General features: G+C 42.6%; 1 protein-coding gene across 1 annotated transcript in view; it reads left to right on the forward strand.

The window, feature by feature from the left end:
• LOC137913689 (peroxisomal acyl-coenzyme A oxidase 3-like) overlaps positions 1 to 20,003 on the forward strand; it is a 36,678-nt gene that overhangs the window by 11,654 nt on the left and 5,021 nt on the right. The window contains exons 3-16 of the mRNA XM_068757323.1: positions 5,166 to 5,263; positions 5,352 to 5,487; positions 7,415 to 7,489; positions 10,180 to 10,269; positions 10,689 to 10,832; positions 11,341 to 11,429; positions 15,594 to 15,690; positions 15,772 to 15,954; positions 16,070 to 16,192; positions 16,272 to 16,392; positions 17,116 to 17,238; positions 17,341 to 17,454; positions 18,319 to 18,434; positions 19,153 to 19,327. Coding sequence (XP_068613424.1) covers positions 5,166 to 5,263; positions 5,352 to 5,487; positions 7,415 to 7,489; positions 10,180 to 10,269; positions 10,689 to 10,832; positions 11,341 to 11,429; positions 15,594 to 15,690; positions 15,772 to 15,954; positions 16,070 to 16,192; positions 16,272 to 16,392; positions 17,116 to 17,238; positions 17,341 to 17,454; positions 18,319 to 18,434; positions 19,153 to 19,327 — 1,684 coding nt within the window. The remainder of the gene's footprint in view (positions 1 to 5,165; positions 5,264 to 5,351; positions 5,488 to 7,414; positions 7,490 to 10,179; positions 10,270 to 10,688; positions 10,833 to 11,340; positions 11,430 to 15,593; positions 15,691 to 15,771; positions 15,955 to 16,069; positions 16,193 to 16,271; positions 16,393 to 17,115; positions 17,239 to 17,340; positions 17,455 to 18,318; positions 18,435 to 19,152; positions 19,328 to 20,003) is intronic.

The following is a 20,003-nucleotide window of genomic DNA, read 5'->3' on the forward strand; positions in this document are numbered from 1 at the left end:
AGTCAACCATCGGGCGACCAACACACCCACGCCCACACCCACGACACTCAACAGCACACACACACACACCCCGACACTAAACAACACAGACACACAGACACACACACAAACACGAGTTGACGAGCGAAGCTCGTCAACTCGTGTTTGTGTGTCCCCACAGACGCGTAGCCCTCGTCGAGACCATTCCGAAAATGTATTTTGTGTAGAAATCGCATACTCAGAAAAAAAGTTATATTGTTTTTGCAAAAATTCTTTTTCTTCTTTATTTTTAGGCCCGAGCGCCTATCCTAGGCGTAAGGGGCTATTGCTTTTGCAACGCAGAAGACAAGTTGACGAGCGTAGCGAGTCAACCCTCGACAAAGTTGACGAGCGCAGCTCGTCAACCCTCAGCATCCAACTTTGCCATGCTGTTGAGGATGACCAACACACCCACGCACACACACACCGACACTCAACAGCACACACACACACCCCGACACTAAACAACACAAATGCACACACACAGAGATCCACAAACACGAGTTGACGAGCGCAGCGAGTCAACTCGTGTTTGTAACTGTCTTCCGATGGTTGACGAGCGCAGCGAGTCAACCATCGGGCGACCAACACACCCACGCCCACACAAACGACACTCAACAGCACACACACACACACCCCGACACTAAACAACACAGACACGCAGACACACACACACACACACAAACACGAGTTGACGAGCGAAGCTCGTCAACTCGTGTTTGTGTGCCCCCACAGACGCGTAGCCCTCGTCGAGACCATTCCAAAAACGTATTTTGTGTAGAAATCGCATACTCAGAAAAAAAGTTATATTGTTTTTGCAAAAATTCTTTCTTCTTCTTTCTTCTTCTTTCTTCTTCTTTGTTCTGCTGTTTAAATGGCAATTTGACCCCCTGAACATGCTCGAAAACTCACCAAACTTTGAACCAAGCTCAGAACCGGCGAAAAATTAATTATTTTATGTGTTTTGAAATTGGGCATGAAAAAGTGGCGCGCTAGCGCCACCTACAAAAATCACAATGCATTGTGCCTATGGGGGGTCCGACGCCAACTTTGTCGGACAGCCACGAAATTCGGTACACACATGCGTCAAGTCAGGGCAAAAAAAAAAAAAGTATTATGGCCACGCCCCCAAACACACAGGAAGGCGGCCATATTGGATTGAATTTTAAAAACTGCAGAGTCAGCGTTTGCACACACACACACTCCAATCCAAACCAAATTTTAAACACTTTTTGACCCTTCCTACCTGGACACTTTAAAAGTGAAACTTTGACAATCAGCCTTACAGCGCCCCCTAGAGAACGATCACAAAAATTGAATGGGAATTAAAAAAATACTTTGCCAGAAATGATTGAAACTTACCAGAAAAGTCCCTCACGTGGTCCCGATCAAAAAACACAATCGTAACCATGTTGTTGGTTTTACGGTGTTGCCGTGGCGATGGCAACCCCTCCTATGGGGAAGGGTCCGACGCCAACTTTGTCGGACAGCCACGAAATTCGGTACAGACATGCGTCATGTCAGGGCAAAAAAAAAAAAGTTTTGTGGCCACGCCCCCAGACACACAGGAAGGCGGCCATATTGGATTGAAACTCCTGATGGCAGATGGCCATATAATCCAAATAGCGATTTGACTAAACTGTGAGCTACTTATGCAGCTCAAATCTAAACACTTGCGAAGCACTCAGGACAAAAGCGGCGTGCGTCGGCGGGTCAGCTCAACGGCCTGTCGGCCGGCGAGGGCCTACAACGCCGCTTGCGGCTTTAATTCTTCTTTTTAGGCCCGAGCGCCTATACTAGGCGTAAGGGGCTATTGCTTTTGCAACGCAGAAGACGACAAGTTGACGAGCGCAGCTCGTCAATCCTCGACAAAGTTGACGAGCGCAGCTCGTCAACCCTCAGCATCCAACTTTGCCATGCTGTTGAGGACGACCAACACACCCACGCACACACACACCGACACTCAACAGCACACACACACACACCGACACTAAACAACACAAATGCACACACACAGACATCGACAAACACGAGTTGACGAGCGCAGCGAGTCAACTCGTGTTTGTAACTGTCTTCCGATGGTTGACGAGCGCAGCGAGTCAACCATCGGGCGACCAACACACCCACGCCCACACCCACGACACTCAACAGCACACACACACACACCCCGACACTAAACAACACAGACACACAGACACACACGCACACACACAAACACGAGTTGACGAGCGAAGCTCGTCAACTCGTGTTTGTGTGCCCCCACAGACGCGTAGCCCTCGTCGAGACCATTCCAAAAACGTATTTTGTGTAGAAATCGCATACTCAGAAAAAAAGTTATATTGTTTTTGCAAAAATTCTTTATTCTTTTTCTTTTTCTTTTTCTTTTTCTTTTTCTTTTTCTTTGTTCTGCTGTTTAAACGGCAATTTGACCCCCTGAACATGCTCGAAAACTCACCAAACTTTGAACCAAGCTCAGAACCGGCGAAAAATTAATTATTTTATGTGTTTTAAAATTGGGCATGAAAAAGTGGCGCGCTAGCGCCACCTACAAAAATCACAATGCATTGTGCCTATGGGGGGTCCGACGCCAACTTTGTCGGACAGCCACGAAATTCGGTACACACATGCGTCAAGTCAGGGCAAAAAAAAAAAAGTATTATGGCCACGCCCCCAGACACACAGAAAGGCGGCCATATTGGATATAATTTTAAAAACTGCTGAGTCAGCGTTTGCACACACACACACTCCAATCCAAACCAAATTTTAAACAGTTATTGACCCTTCCTACCTGGACACTTTAAAAGGGAAACTTTGACAATCAGCCTTACAGCGCCCCCTAGAGAACGATAACAAAAATTGAATGGGAATTAAAAAAATACTTTGCCAGAAATGATTGAAACTTACCAGAAAAGTCCCTCATGTGGTCCCGATCAAAAAACACAATTGTAACCATGTTGTTGGTTTTACGGTGTTGCCGTGGCGATGGCAACCCCTCCTATGGGGAGGGGTCCGACCCCAACTTTGTCGGCCAGCCACGAAATTCGGTACAGACATGCGTCATGTCAGGGCAAAAAAAAAATGTATTATGGCCACGCCCCCAGACACACAGGAAGGCGGCCATATTGGATTGAAACTCCTGATGGCAGATGGCCATATAATCCAAATAACGATTGGACTAAACTGTGAGCTACCAATGCAGCTCAAATCTAAACACTTGCGAAGCACTCAGGACAAAAGCGGCGTGCGTCGGCGGGTCAGCTCAACGGCCTGTCGGCCGGCGAGGGCCTACAACGCCGCTTGCGGCTTTAATTTCTTCTTCTTTATTCTTTATTCTTTATTCTGCTGTTTAAACGGCAATTTGACCCCCTGAACATGCTCGAAAACTCACCAAACTTTGAACCAAGCTCAGAACCGGCGAAAAATTAATTATTTTATGTGTTTCAAAATTGGGAATGAAAAAGTGGCGCGCTAGCGCCACCTACAAAAATCACAATGCATTGTGCCTATGGGGGGTCCGACGCCAACTTTGTCGGACAGCCACGAAATTCGGTACACACATGCGTCAAGTCGGGGCAAAAAAAATAAAAAAATATGGCCACGCCCCCAAACACACAGGAAGGCGGCCATATTGGATATAATTTTAAAAACTGCAGAGTCAGCGTTTGCACACACACACACTCCAATCCAAACCAAATTTTAAACACTTATTGACCCTTCCTACCTGGACACTTTAAAAGGGACACTTTGACAATCAGCCTTACAGCGCCCCCTAGAGAACAATAACAAAAATTGAATGGGAATTAAAAAAATACTTTGCCAGAAATGATTGAAACTTACCAGAAAAGTCCCTCATGTGGTCCCGATCAAAAAACACAATCGTAACCTTGTTGTTGTTTTTACGGTGTTGCCGTGGCGATGGCAACCCCTCCTATGGTGAGGGGTCCGACGCCAACTTTGTCGGACAACCACAAAATTCGGTACAGACATGCGTCATGTCAGGGCAAAAAAAAAAAAAGTATTATGGCCATGCCCCCAGACACACAGGAAGGCGGCCATATTGGATTGAAACTTAAAAACTCCTGATGGCAGAATGCCATATAATCCAAATACCGATTTGACTAAACTGTGAGCTACTCATGCAGCTCAAATCTAAACACTTGCGAAGCACTCAGGACAAAAGCGGCGTGCGTCGGCGGGTCAGCTCAACGGCCTGTCGGCCGGCGAGGGCCTACAACGCCGCTTGCGGCTTTAATTTTATTTTTGTTTTTCTAATGTTACGTTGCATCAGTTGAGTAATTCAATATTGGTTTTATTTTTATTTGTATTGTTAAATTTGTATTGTTAATTGTGGATGATTTATGTACGAAGGACTTTCAACGGAAACAAGACCGCAAGGGCTTTTTTGAAATGCTCCTCTTAGACAGGATGTTTAACTGTACTTGTACTGTAATACATACTACTATTTGACTGTACTTGTACTGTAATACATGCTACTGTGTGACTGTACTCGTACTCTAACATTCTATCTAATAAATATATTCATCATCATCATCATCATCAGCCATACGCTGAGTACCAGCCGTTCTAGAGTTATTGACCATTGAACACAGGCAGAACAAAAAACCCAGAGAAAACCATCTTCTTGTGCAGAGAAACATTTCTAGACTTTGACTCTAATATTTTTCGTTTTAGTGAAACATGCTTAGAATTGAGTTCAGGATCCTCTGGCACGATTTAAATGTGTAATGTAATGCATATTGTCTCCTTCTCTTGCCCGTTCACTAACTCTAACCTTATCCTCATTTGAAATGCTTGTACTGCCAGGGCTTTCTAGTACCGGTACACTGAATCACACGTGTCAAGTTGAGGTAGAAAGCAAAGCATCATGTGTTATTGGTTGTCAGTTTTCACAGCCGTGGCAAATGTCTGCATAGAGGAAATATGATGGGAACTTGTCTTTGGCAGAGGTAATCAATCGATCACTGACCTGATTCAGAATTATACTTACTTCATAAAGAAACTTTCAGCAGGACCTGGAAAGAAAAGTACCGTATCCCTTTGCATAATCTCAGCAATAAAGGAACCTCTTTGAATCCCTCTAGTTTTTCCCTCTACATATCCAGTGTATTGTTTCTTTCATCCTACAGCAACATGTGTTCAAGACACTCGAAAATGATGCACTGTTTGCACGTCATCCTGGTGAAGACATCCCTCTTGAGAAGATGAGAGAACTAACCTTCCTCAGGTACCGTTTTATCAACATAGAAGAAAGTTTTATTCATTGTTAATTCATCCTCACAGCAATTAATTTACCTTCTTATGAAAATCCACAGGGTGAAACAACTCCTCCGCTATTGCTTCTTGACAAATGAAGAGTCGATTTCCAACCCCTGGAAATCTGTGGTGCTCAATGCTTGTCTGGGCATGTATGACTGGAGCGTTTCCGCAAAGTACTTTCTCAACAAAGGGGTGAGTGGTTGAAAGTACGAGATCCTCACCTGTTTGTGTGTGTGTGTGTGTGTGTGTCTGTCATACTAAACTGTGTCAGATCTTAAATCTAAATTCAACGCCGACAAAACACAACTTGAGTTAACACAAAATATAAGTTTTAAACAATAATTTTAGTTAATGAGATAGAAGGTTTTACAGTACAATAATCCCCCCATATGAAAAGGGCAGTGACGTGCAGTCATACAAAACCATATAAAAATCATGTATTTGTATTAAAAATAATATAAAAATCATGTAATATATAATATAACATCAGTGATACTACATTATATATTTTATGATTTTTTCATTTTTAATAATACAATTAGTGCGTCACGTATTCTTGTGCTCAGCGGCATTAAAATACTGCAGAATGAGGCCACATGTAATACTGCCTTCAGCCCATAGGGGACCCGTGAGTGATTCAGCGCACTTATCAGCTGATCCGCTCGTTCGAAATGGGCTTGTAAACACGGAAGCGCTGGCTGTCTGGATGTCTGGACGTCAAGCAAGAACCCGTGCTTTCTGCTTTTCTTGCCTTCTTTTCTCAACTTCTGACAATGTCTGGGCTCGGATGGGATATTGCGACATGAAGAATTTACCGAGAAGCCTCCAAACACGAGCAGAACCGCAGCGCGCACGCCCCGGCTGGAGACACACACACACGTCTCAGAGTCAGAACATATGTTTAACCGTTATACTGTTGTGGACGGGTGCGAGGGGACCCCAGGGAACAGAGGACGGAGATGTCGCGATCGCGGACTTTACATTTTACTGATATGTCCATCAGGAAGCACAATATCCTGGAGCCGCACACAGGATTGCGGGGCGGCTGGAGCCCAATGAAAATATCTATATAACAAAAAACAGCCGAGAAAGAAAAACCAAAAAGCCAGCTCCAATAAAAACCAGTCACAAAAAAAAGAAAACGCTACGCAGGACCCGGGCGCACGGATCAGCTGCGGTCGGCAAGGACGAGGTGAGACCCGGGGAGCGGGGACGGGGAGCGGGGACGGGGAGCGGCAGAAAGACGTGCTGCACGTAGGAACAAGAACCGAAGAGCAGTCCGACGGGGAACAGCGGGCGGACAAGGGCTTATGAGGGCTGGTGGCGATTTGGCTCAATCTGCCTCAGGTGCGCCCGGGGTGACCGCAGCCAATCCCCACGCCGCAGGTCCAGGAGCGAGAGGCAGAAACAGGTGTGCGTAATAAGGCAAATTAACGAGTGCAGCAACATGACCCTCACATAAACATCAGTTAAACTTTAACTGATCAACACAGGCAATCACACACATTCAACGCTGCACGCACACTGATACGCAGAGTTGAATAATTTCATTAAATCTCTTGTAAATACGGAGATTATGTGTGGTCTCCCCTTTTTGTCATAAACTGATGAGCCAGGTTTTTGACAATATGTAAAAAATTCTGATACGAATTTTTAAACAAAACACGTTAAATGTTGCCAATCAAATGATGAACAAGCCATAGGTTCATTTATTTGTAAATCTGACTGTGCCTCACCAGACATGAACCCCACCGCACGTCACTGGAAAAGGGATGATCTGTCCATCACTATGACAAACAAAAATGTGCTCAGAGATAATCCCTGGTGCAATCCCTCCTCTAAAGTAACACAAACAAAATCAAAATGTCGTATTTTGTGTTTACTCAAGTTTTTCTAATAAACTTTAAAAGATTCCGCACAGTTTAGGTTGAGATACTCACAAAAGGAGAGGCAATACATTTTGAGACCACTGTTTGATATGAATCTGCTTTCCTTTCTAATTGAACTGAAGCGGATTTTTCAGACATTATTCACTATTAGCGTGTTAGCATTGCTGTAGCCATCTTTACATTCACTGGTGCGTTCCTGTAAAAGATGCTGACATCATCTTCCCTTTCAGATGTTTGGTGCGACTGTGGCAAACACAGGATCAGAGAGACACAGAAAACATGTTTTGAACTGTGAAGACATGACGGTAAATCATCATAGCTCTATCCTGACTGTAACTTTACAGTGTATCAGTGGTTTTATTTGTGTCCGAGACATTTGATTTTGAACCAATACCGAGTACCGATCCGATACTTCTATCGTATATAAAAAAAATGTTTAAAGAGGAGTGAAGAAACGGATCCAGGATGTCCCTTATTTTTTACTCTATTCGTCTTATTTCAACATTTAACTCTTAAACAGAGCACTTCTGTGGCGTAGCTCGAACATTCAAGTAATAAATAAAATATTTTTTTTCACTTTGGACTTGGACTAGTTACAACAGGAAATGTCAAATACTGTGACTTTTCCTGTTTTGTTGGAAAGACATCTTCCAGCCTTTCTGCCTCGCTCAGGGTTTATTCCGATGAGGCACCTGAGAAACGCGTGTTTTTCCAGATATTGTGATATCGATTCCACGAGCATGTCATTGAAAACAAAACAGGTTTAGAACGCTAGCACTGACTGACGTTATGTATGTTGTCACAGTCGAGCACAAATGCAGACAAGTTCGGAAAAAATAAAATAAATATGAACAGCACTTCAATCGCAAGGTTTTTGTCATCGACTTCAAATACTTCCACACCGCAGACATATTCGCGTGACTAGCTTCAAGCTGCTTCTGCGTTTTTCCCCGGTTGACAGCATTCAACCAATAGTGTCACAGGAAGTGATGTCATGCCGAGAGGGCTCACTCTGTTCCAACGCGTAACTTCAGATCTGAAATAACTATCCATATACCGTATTTTCCGGATTATAAGTCGCGGTTTTTTTCATAGTTTGGTCGGGGGTGCGACTTATAAATCGGAGCGACTTATATATGCTTTTTTTACAAAATCTGTGAGCGCAGAGACAGTAGCCTACACATTTCTATAACAGGTGTTACAGGGAACTCTGTGACCCGTCAGAATCTGTCGCGGTTTCTGGAGGTTCAGAGTTATCTGTCACACCTGTTATCTAAAAACACAAATTAGAAGGGCTGATTGAAAATGGCGCCGAAAAGAAAGTTATATTCCGCGGCTTACAAGCTTCAGATAGTGAAATATGGAGCCGAAAACGGCAATCGAGCAGCAGAAAGAAAGTTTGGAGTGAGCGAAAAACTTGTAAGGGACTGGCAAAAAGCAGAGGTTACGCTTACTGAAATGAAGAAAACAAAGAAAGCTAATCGCGGGCGCCAAGCTAGGTGGCCGCAGTTGGAGGAACGAGTTCACGCATGGGTGCTTGAACAACGTGCTGCTGGGAGAGGTTTGTCAACGGTGCAGTTGCGTCTCCACGCCCAAGTGGTTGCCAGGGAGGTGAATATAAACGGCTTTGCGGGAGGACCTTCTTGGTGTTACCGCTTCATGCAACGCAAACGCCTCTCTATCAGAGCAAGGACGACACTGTCCCAAAAACTGCCAGCGGACTTCCAAGCCAAGGTTGACAGTTTCCGCGCGTTCATTGAAAAGCATGTAAGTGATCACAACGTGACACCGGATCATATTATTAACATGGACGAGGTCCCCCTCACTTTTGACATCCCCATGGGCCGAAGTGTTGCAGAGAAAGGGCAAAAAAGTGTGAATATCGTTACAACTGGTCATGAGAGATCACACTTCACAGTGGTGCTGGCATGTTGTGGAGACGGATCAAAACTGCCACCGATGGTCATTTTCAAACGAAAAACCATGCCAAAAATCCAATCCTCCTCAGTTGAAGTCGCCGTGAACGCGAAAGGGTGGATTGATCAAGAAATGATGAACTTGTGGCTCACAAAGTGCTACAATAAGCGACCGGATGGCTTCTTTAGAGCACGCAAAGCTCTGCTTGTGATGGATAGCATGAGAGCGCACATCACACCACAGTTAAAAAATAAATTAAAAGTTCTCAACTCCATACCTGCCATCATTCCTGGAGGCTTAACCAAAATACTCCAGCCACTTGATATCTCCGTGAATAGGAGCTTTAAGTCAGTTTTGCGTAACCTGTGGGAGCAGTGGATGACGGATGGAGAGCACAGCTTCACGGCAACCGGGAGAATGCGCCATGCAACTTTCCTGGAAGTCATTGAATGGATCGACAAAGCATGGGCTTCAGTGACAACCGCAACCATCCTGTCGGGATTCAGAAAGGCTGGAATAATTGGAACTGCAACTGACGACGAGTCTGATGTAAGCGACGTAGAAGAGGAAGCGGCGTCTTGTCTACTTCCCGAGTTGGGGGAGTTGTTCAAAAGTGACACCGAGGATGAAGATTTCCTTGGATTTCGTGATTCGGAATAAAACCTGATATTTTGGTAAACGTGTTAGCATGTTCTTTGTGCTATATGTTGTTTGGTGTTGGATTTTATCAAATAAATTTTCCCCAAAAATGCGACTTATCCTCCAGTGCGACCTATATATGTTTTTTTCTTCTTAATTATGCATTTTTTGGCTGGTGCGACCTACAATCCGGAGCGACGTATAATCCAAAAAATACGGTATATCCGAGTCCCGATCCGGAGGTAACGCCTGATTCCGATCAACTCTGCAAGCACGCGATTGGGCCCAATTGTGGGTGGAAGTGAGGGGGCGCACATAGAGATAAATTACAGACATTTGCAATTGACATATTTGCAGTCATCTGCACAGGACTACATTTAGGGGCAGTACAGTCATCTCCATGAACTCACATTGTCAAACTGTTTTTATCTGTTTATAGACCTTTGGTTGCTTTGCATTGACTGAGCTGAGCCACGGCAGCAACACTAGAGCCATGAGGACCACAGCAACGTATGACCCCACCACCCAGGTCAGCGCACAAAAATGAGTTTGTATGAAATGCACAATGACAATGAGTCTTGGGTTCTGTTCAAAGTTTCTGCCTGTTAATGGAAAGTTTTTCCTTCCATCAGCCGCCAAAGTGCTTGTTCTTGTGGAGGCGTTCTGTCTTTTCCTGCTACACCTGTGTTAGATAACGTTCTGTTATGACCTGATTCTATATAAATAAACATGAATTTAGTTAAAGGTTGTGTCTTTTTTCCTCTCCAAGTTTTATTTTTAATTTTATAAATTTGTATTATTATTCCTGCTCATAAAATGCACCTAATTTAAATGACTATACAAATATTTCTCAATCATTCAAGCTCACTTTGCGAGCAGTGTTTTGGTTTTCAAACTTTCATTTGATCAATCAAAAAACTGAGCGAATCACCAACTTCTCCTTCCTAGGAGTTTGTGATCGACTCCCCGGACTTTGAAGCTGCTAAGTTCTGGGTGGGGAACCTGGGTAAGACTGCAACACATGCTGTGGTGTTCACTCAGCTCTACACGCCGGACCAAGTGTGTCATGGCCTGCACTCCTTCATCGTCCCGGTAAGTCTCCTCACCGAAGTTAAACTGTCCGTGAAAGAAATGAGTTCATTTCTTACGTCAAATTTAATGATTCAAAATTTATATGGAAAATGACGTCTATGAATGATACATTTCTTTTCCTTTAACTTTAAGACAAAGTTAATGCTCTATCTTTAAATATTAAATTTGAAGGATACATTATGCATGAGGTAAGAGTTAATATAATTATCCGTGAGTAAAATTGAAGACCCCCCAAAACAAAAAACACTCTAAAACAGTAGACTGGATGTGCAGGACCGTTTCTTTTTCAATCATCTCCATTTCGCCTGAAACAGTCGAGAAGGAGGGGTGCAGTTTGCCATTGTCCCAATGGATGTCGCTCATCGTTTGATAAGCGTTCTCCAAACGTACCGTTAAATCTCTAATCTCATCATGTAACACGCCGACCGGGTATTAAAGGCAAGCAACGAATGAAAAGATCAGAAGACAGTTTGCACATTAATTAAATGTTGCAACCATTACGTTGCAGGTGAGAGATCCCAAGAACTTACTGGCTCTACCTGGAGTGCTTGTTGGAGACATGGGCAAGAAGCTGGGCCAGAATGGACTGGATAATGGGTATTTTACATCAAAGGAACATTTTAACATTTTCTTTGCCCCTTTAAGTAATGTTAACTCACTCGGTACCAGCCGATGCCGTACCTTCAGTACCGGTGGTTTTCGCTCATTTTGCCGTATATTTCAAGACGCACAGAATATTATATACTATAACTATGCAGAGACCGAATTAAAGATCAAAGTCTCATCTTTCATCAGGAAAAAAAGGCATGTTCCTGCTGTTTTACGTTCTAGAGTTAATGGAAGAGAGGCAGATTTCAGCACAATCAGCAGTTTCCAACAGAAAACTAGCTGTTTGTTTAGAGAAACATTTCTAGCGGATTGATGACTTTATCTCTAATATTTATTGCTGTAGTGACAGTTGTTTACTTCTAGATAACAATAAAAACAACACTGAAAAAGAGCTTTTGATGCTGTGGTAACACATTTATTTAACAATAAATCCGCTGTGCAAGCGCTGCTCCTCGGTGATCCAGACGGGAACCGCTCGTCTGACAAATCCCAGTCAGGCTCACTATATCCGTCCAAACCCGGACCTGAATACGAATCCAAAACCATCAGATTTTGGTGACACACGCCAGGATTGACACCGACACCCGGGTTGAACGGCAGCTGTCGCTCTGCTTCGGTAGCACTAAACTCTTCAGCTCTGTGATTTTACATACCGTTAATCGTTTTGAATAACAGACACAGTTGCTTTCTTCTTCGTACCGTGACTCAAACTCTACCGTTTTAGCTGCTTATAGTTATCAGACCGCTCCTGCGCCGCCATTATCACATTATTATGTGATTACTATCAAATAAATCACTCAAACAAGGTACTGGACATCACTTTTATTGTTTACTGAGAACTCACACCTCTCACATCGTTCAACATTTCTTTTTGATAGATGAGGAGGTTCGTGATTATTTCGAAGTTGTATTTACTTCACTGACATTTTGTGAGTTGGTTCATACAGGGCCTTTCTGGACAGTTTTATTATATTTATACAAAAGAGACTTTAGTAAACAACAACAACACTACTTCCTGTTCAGCAGTATTTACACCAGTGCCACATTTTAAATGTGCTCGCACTCCCTTCGGAGCCTCCCACTGTCACCCGACGGAGGGAGCTCATTTCAGCCGCTTGAACCTTGTTCTTTCGGTCACTACCCAAAGCCCGTGACCACAGGTGAGGGTCAGAAGGGGAGTGATTTCTTCCAGACGTGTTTCAGGAGGGGATTACAGACCGACCCAAACTACAAAGGATTGGCTGGATGGTTTATTTTGCTGTTTTGGGGTTGATAAGGACCCAAAATCACCAGAATAGTGCAGAAACATTGTAAAAGTGAGTTTTTCATAATGTCCCCTTTAAGAGTCAGTGATGTGTCAGACTGACTTAGCAAAGCACATGGTCAGAAGGTAAAGCCTTTATCCCTATTTCCATTGCATAGTTCCAGCTCGTCTCTCGACTCTTTGCTTGTTTTGGGGAACTGCTCCATTGCTTTTCCAATAAACCGGGCAGGTAATGAAAGGTAACGTGAAACTTTACAGACTGCTGACTGGACATTGCCCGGCATACACAGAACATCCGGCGCAGTAGAAATCCACAGCTGCTGCACTCAAGCAGCAAAACAACCACAACTTTTCTTTATTGAAACTTCTATATTGACGAGGCGTTGCCGTCCTGTCTTCTTAAACAGCTGATGGATCACAAGAGATAGAGTCATGTTAAAGACTAGGCCACACTGCTTTATAGGAAAAGTCATATCGGGAACATATGGTATGTATTTATTTTCAGGCAATGACAAAAGCACACAAAACAAAACTACCCGTGCCACATCGCACGAGCCACATTTAAACAATACGTAATATTGCCAATTCAGCCTGAAAGGGAGTGGGAAGAAGAAAACTTATTTAATCCCACCCCCATTTCTCATAACATAGAAACGTAGTAAGCTCCTCAATGTCAAGCTCCAAATCATATTAACAACAACTATACACACTGCATGATTTCGAAAAATACAAAAGAAATATATATATATTGGATGAGACTAGCGAATTTACAAAATTATATATATATATATATATTATATTTTTTTATTCATTATTATTTATATATTTTTTTTCATTATGGTGTTACCACAGGTAACATAACAGTTTAGACAGTCATGCCAACATTAATAATAAACAATACCAGCAATGGTAACAAACATATACCAACAATGGTAATGGAAACAATAAATACCTTCAAGACCCTCTGTTTGAATATTGCGAGTAAACCAGCTGTCTATATACTAGCTTAAATTGATGAATACCTTGACATTGCTTGTGGTGTGTATCCAGACTGTTCCAAAGTTTAACCCCACGTACAGATAAACAAAAACTTTTGAGTGTGGTTCGAACTTGAGGAATTTTAAAAACTCCAAATCCTCTCAAATCATGAGCAGCTCTTCGAACAGTAAAAAAACGTTGCAGGTTAATGGGTAATGATTTGTTAAATGCCTTAAACAGAACTACCAGAGTGTTGTATTTCACAAGATCCATAAATTTAAGCAAATTTGACTGGAAAAATAAGTTATGAGTATGATCCCGAAATCCGACCTTGTGAATGATCCGTACTGCTCGTTTCTGTAATATGCATAGTGGATTTGTTGTGTTCTGATAAGTATTCCCCCACACTTCAATGCAGTATGTAAAGTATGGAAGCACCAGCGTGCAATACAAGGTACGGAGAGCTTTCACGTCTAGGTATGGTTTTACTTTGTTCATTATTGAGAGACTTTTGGAGATCTTAGTTTTTATATGTCCGACGTGAGGTTTCCATGACAATTTATTATCAATAATAACACCCAAAAATTTGATCTTATTTACCCTTTCAATTGGGATACCTTCAATAGTTATTTGCAGTTCTGAATCCATTTTTAGACGACTAAATATCATTACTTTAGTTTTATGAATATTTAAAGATAATTTATTTGTGTCCAACCACTTCTTTATTGCACTTAGTTCCTTGTTCACCGTATTTACAAGCTCTTTATAACTGTCACTACTATAGAATATATTTGTGTCATCCGCAAACAGGATGAGTTTTAATGTTTGAGATACATTAAAAATATCATTTATAAATATACTGAACAACTTTGGACCCAAAACCGACCCCTGGGGGACACCACACGCAATGTCAAGTGTATGAGACAAGCACTGCCCCATTCGCACATACTGCACCCTTCCTGTCAAATAACTTTTTAACCAGTCCCCAGCCACCCCTCTTATCCCATATTTATCCAGCTTATTGAGTAATAATGGGTGATTAATGGTGTCAAATGCTTTTTTTAGATCTATGAAGATACCAGTCGCATATTTTTTCAGCTCCATTGCAGTAGTGATTTCTTCAAGGGCCTCAATTATCGCCATAGAAGTCGATCTATTTGTTCGAAATCCATATTGACCTTCATTTATAATGTGATGTTTGTCAAGGAAGTTATCAAGCCGAGAGTTAAAGAGTTTCTCCAGAATTTTCGAGAATTGAGGCAACAAGGAAATCGGTCTATAATTATTAAAACAATGTTTGTTATCATTTTTGTATAGAGGGATTACTTTTGCAGTCTTCATTCCTTTCGGAAAACAACCGGACTGGAATGATAAATTACAGATGTGAGTGAAAGGCTTTACAATAGTCAGAATAATTTTTTTGACCAACGTCATGCTGATATCATGACAGTCAGTAGACAGCTTACTCCTACACTTGTGGACAATGTTGATCACTTCCTGCTCAGTTATAGCTGAGAGGAAAAGAGACGATGGATTATGCTTAATTTTCAAATCATATTTATGTTGGCCTTGGTCTGGGATTTGAGCAGCTATTCAACATATTCAACGATCACTTGAAATGGGCATGCTCCTTTATTATAACGTGCACAAAACTGGGCACGCATGATTATAGCTATTTAAAAAATAAAATATCACACTTTGTGTTGTAACAAACTCCTTCCATGGGTGTTACTAGATTGACTTCATTTTTGGTGAGCCCATTCCCGATCAACTATTAAGATGAAAAGGAAATTCACATTCGGTCAGTTTATATTCGCCAACAAAACAACTGAATGTTTTTACGAGCAGTAAAATCTAAAGTAATGAAGGTCACTTTTCTGACCTGGCTCTCATGATTGTTTTGTTTTCAGGTTTGCTTTGTTTCATAATGTGAGAATTCCTCGGGAAAATCTGCTGAACAGGACTGGAGATGTTACTCCTGATGGCTGCTATGTTACCCCATTCAAGGTTAGTGGTAACTGCTCGATACTCTTTTATGTACTGATCTATGTACCAGAGAGCACACGCTTTCTCTCCTGTGTGCTCTAGGATCCCAACAAGCGTTTCGGGGTTTCTCTAGGAGCCCTGTCAGGCGGCAGGCTGTCAATCACCAGGATAGCTGTGGTCAACCTGAGCCTGGCCCTGACTATTGCCATCCGCTTCTCGGCCACAAGAAGACAGTTTGGACCCAAATACATGGAAGAGATTCCTGTTTTGGAGTACCAGTTACAGGTACAGCTCGTGCACCTTATCAAATCTGCGCATGTCTAAAGCATAGCTCTTAATTTTCAGTCTGGCTAATGAATGTTTACACAAATTCATCAAGTGTTTTATATGTTGTTTCAAGCAATGGCGTCTGATCCCGTACCTGGCAGCAGCATATGCCCTGGGAAACTTCTCCAAATCCATCTTCTTCAACTTTATCGAATTCCAGATGGGACTTCTGATGAAGGACAAGAGTGACAGACAAGTCTGTAAAATATGAGGTGCACGTGTGTCTGTGTCGAGCATGAATCATAACTGTTGTATATCTGTTTTGTGTTTCCTAGGCTGAGTTGGGCAGAGAGATCCATGCCATTAGCTGCTCCAGTAAAGCACTGGGCTCCTGGACCGCACAGAGGGGGATTCAGGAGTGTAGGGAGGCCTGTGGCGGACATGGATATTTGGCTAGTCAGTCACAAACATATGAATAAACACCACACACACACACACACACACACACACACACACAGATTCCTGACTGTAAACTAACTAGCCTAAATTGTTGTATTTTCTAGCATGCTTGTCATGAGACTTATAATGCAGGGTTGGTCTCACATTAATGCTCTTATTACACTACATTTCTCTCAAGTGTAGCTTCTCATCTTATCATGTGCTGTAGTCACAGATAGGCCTTTGTGGCTGTTACTCAGACACAGATCCAGAAGACATTTCATGATTTTTGGTGAGTGAAATTAATGCATAAAGCCTCCAATGGGAAAATCCAATCCGGATGAAATTCGGTGGAAAGATAGACGCCCCCACCCTACATAACTCCATAAACATTCGTCAATAATTAGCCAAGATATTAAGGAACAGATTTTTAACCTCCGTTGACTGCAATGTTAACTATAATTTCAGAGTGATCAAGAATCCAGGATCTCTTCTGGATCATCACCAAAATAAACATTTCCTGAAAATTTCATCAAGATCCGTCAATGGCCTTTTGCGTTATCTTGCTAACAAACAATGTGATTACATAACCGTTGCCTCAGCGGAGGTAATTGTACAGCGCATTCACAATGGGCATATGCCACATACATGTATGTATACTGTACATGTGATACGTAATAGTGGTATTATTGTACATAATGTGCACACATAAAACACGGTACCAACATGTTTTCTCTCCAGTGAACCGACTCGGTGAGCTGCGGAACGACAACGATCCAAACTGCACTTATGAGGGAGACAACAATGTCCTGCTGCAGCAGACCAGCAACTATCTGGTCAGCTGGCTCCATGCTAAGCAGCAAGGTCAGCTCTCCATGCACAAAGACAATTTAATGTCCTAACTGCTGAGGGGAACATCATCTTGTTCTATGAGAAGGAATGTTTTCATCGCTATGTGCTTTTTAGGTGCCATTCGGATTCAGTCTCCTCTTCACACCGTAGACTTCCTAAATGATTTCCAGAACATCTTGGAAAGCAGGTTTCGAGCAACAACAATGGACGAGTGTATGGACCCAGCAGGTATTCTAGAATTTTGGCTTGATACGATAGGGATATCTGAAAAATCCAACATTGGTCCTGCTTTCATCTCCATTCAGTTTATTGAATATTCTTGTGTGTGAAGCGGTCATGTTGAGAATTTGTGGTTCTTTTGGAGCAACGTCCGTATATGAAGCATTGCAGTGACAGACTGCGTTGGCTGTGCTGATGCTGAGCTTCAGGTGTTCATTTGACACCGTGTGTAGCACAACAGTGTACTGTTTAGTGACACAAATGTGGTGCAGTAAATGTACACTTTCGGTTACACTGTGACACAAAGGAGAACTAGAAAACGACAATCAGAGATTGCAGACCCCGCCTCCAATAGACTATTGGATCTTGTGAGACAGTAAACAGGGCTTCCGGATCAGAGGGGCCAAACCTGCTCTAGCTTGCTGCTCCGGAACGTACTACAAGACACCTTCTGGACTCTTTTTCCCATCATGCCATTTGTTTCCCTCCCTCTTAAAGTGGCAGTTTACAGCACAGGCACAATTCCAGATGTAAAAATAATTCTAGAATCTGGATCCGGATCTGGATCAACGCCATTCTCGGGGAGGACCGAGCCACGGACAGAACCTTGCTTGTGTAAAAATCTTGAGTCGATTGGGTTACTAGTTTTTGAGTTATGCGCTCGGACAGACAGACAAACAGACAGACAGACAAACAGACAAACGCACCCAATTGCAATACCCTTGCCTCCCCTTCGGCGAGGGTAATAAGGTCTGGAAGCTCAGCGACAGTGACCGATGACGACTGATTACATTCCTGTCAGACACTTTGTGGTCCAACCTTGCTTTACAGTGCGTTTGTACAAGTCATTATTTAAATGTCATCCTAAATCAGTGCCAGTGGCGGCCTACAAGTGGCTGGTATGTTTCCTGCTGGTGGAGTGCCAGAAGAGGCTGGAACAGCGGAAGGCCTCTGGGGAGGATGAGTTTGAGGCTCGTAACAACAGCCAGGTAAGAAGAAGAAGAAGAAGTGACAATAAGACACTGCTTTGTGCTTTACCTTTACGGAGGCTTATTGCATTCACTGAATCTTTTCCTGAAATAATGAGATAAATGTATGAGAAATATATATTTTTAATGTTATTAGAGGTATTTTTCCTGTTTTTAGAGGTCATGTTTTTCCATGGTTTTTAGATGTAAAAGTGAGGACATATCACCAGTGTTTACATAAAGAATACAAGTCTATGAAGCATCACGTCCCCTGTGAAATAGTCATTGAGCATCACCAGTTTCTTTTTAACTTCACCTTTCTCTAAGGCTTTGTTCCTATTCTAAGGAGGGTTATTAAAACACTTTTTTTCTGAAGCTCATGGGAATCTCATTACTATAATCTACTGGCATCTTTTAGGTTTATACAATCTCTTCACATCAGGTGTAAGACCTTTTCAAATACCACAAAACATTTAGTTTAAGGGAAGAAGACCGTTCGGCCGGGTAACCAGCAAGTTGGTCCGCAAGTCCATCCCACTGTGAGATAACTTTGCCGACATAATGGCATTTAAAAATCTAAGACCAACTGTCCCAAATCATTCTTTGTTTTTTTCTGAATTAATGTAGACATTGTTTTATTAAACATTACTTGTCACCCATGATCTGCTCTAATCGGATCTGAACAGTGGTAGTGTTGTCTCACTGCTCTTGTGTGTGTCGTATATGTGTGCTTGTTCAGGTATATTTCTGCCGTTCCCTGGCCATGGCCTACATTGAATCCAACTGCCTCCAGAGGTTTCAAGAGCTAGTTTGTGATCAGGACACGCCAGCTGGTCTCAGACCTGTACTCAGCAAGCTGTGTACTTTGTATGGAATGTGGAGCCTCAGCAGCCACATGGCCAGCCTGTACCAGGGTATGTACAACAATATATACTATACCCCGACCTGCATGACTGCGTCACATTCCATAAACATCAGCCAATAGTAAACCGAACTATTGAGGAGCAAATTTTGAAGCTCCATTTACTGCAATAGTTTAAAGTGATCCATAATCAACTAGAAAACGACAATCAGAGATTGCAGACCCCACCTCCAATAGAATATTGGATCTTGGGAGACAGTAAACAGGGCTTCCGGATCAGAGGGGCCAAACCTGCTCTAGCTTGCTGCTCCGGAACGTACTACAAGACTCCTTCTGGACTCTTTTTCCCATCATGCCATTCGTGTCCCTCCCTCTTAAAGTGGCAGTTTACAGCAGAGGCACAATTCCAGATGTAAAAATCATTCTAGAATCTGGACCCAGATCCGGATCAACTCCATTCTCGGGGAGGACTGAGCCACGGACAGAACCTTGCTTGTGTAAAAATCTTGAGTCGATTGGGTTACTAGTTTTTGAGTTATGCGCTCGGACAGACAAACATACAAACAAACAAACAAACGGACCCAATTGCAATACCCTCGCCTCCCCTTCGGCGAGGGTAAAGATCTCTTTTGGATCAGCAACAAAATTTGGTAACATTTCAAACATTTCCTGAAAATGTCATCAAGATCTCTCCGTGACTGTTTGAGCTATCTTCCTAACAGACAGAC

Source organism: Brachionichthys hirsutus, unplaced genomic scaffold (assembly GCF_040956055.1).
Source record: "Brachionichthys hirsutus isolate HB-005 unplaced genomic scaffold, CSIRO-AGI_Bhir_v1 contig_747, whole genome shotgun sequence".
Taxonomy (NCBI): Eukaryota; Metazoa; Chordata; class Actinopteri; order Lophiiformes; family Brachionichthyidae; genus Brachionichthys; species Brachionichthys hirsutus.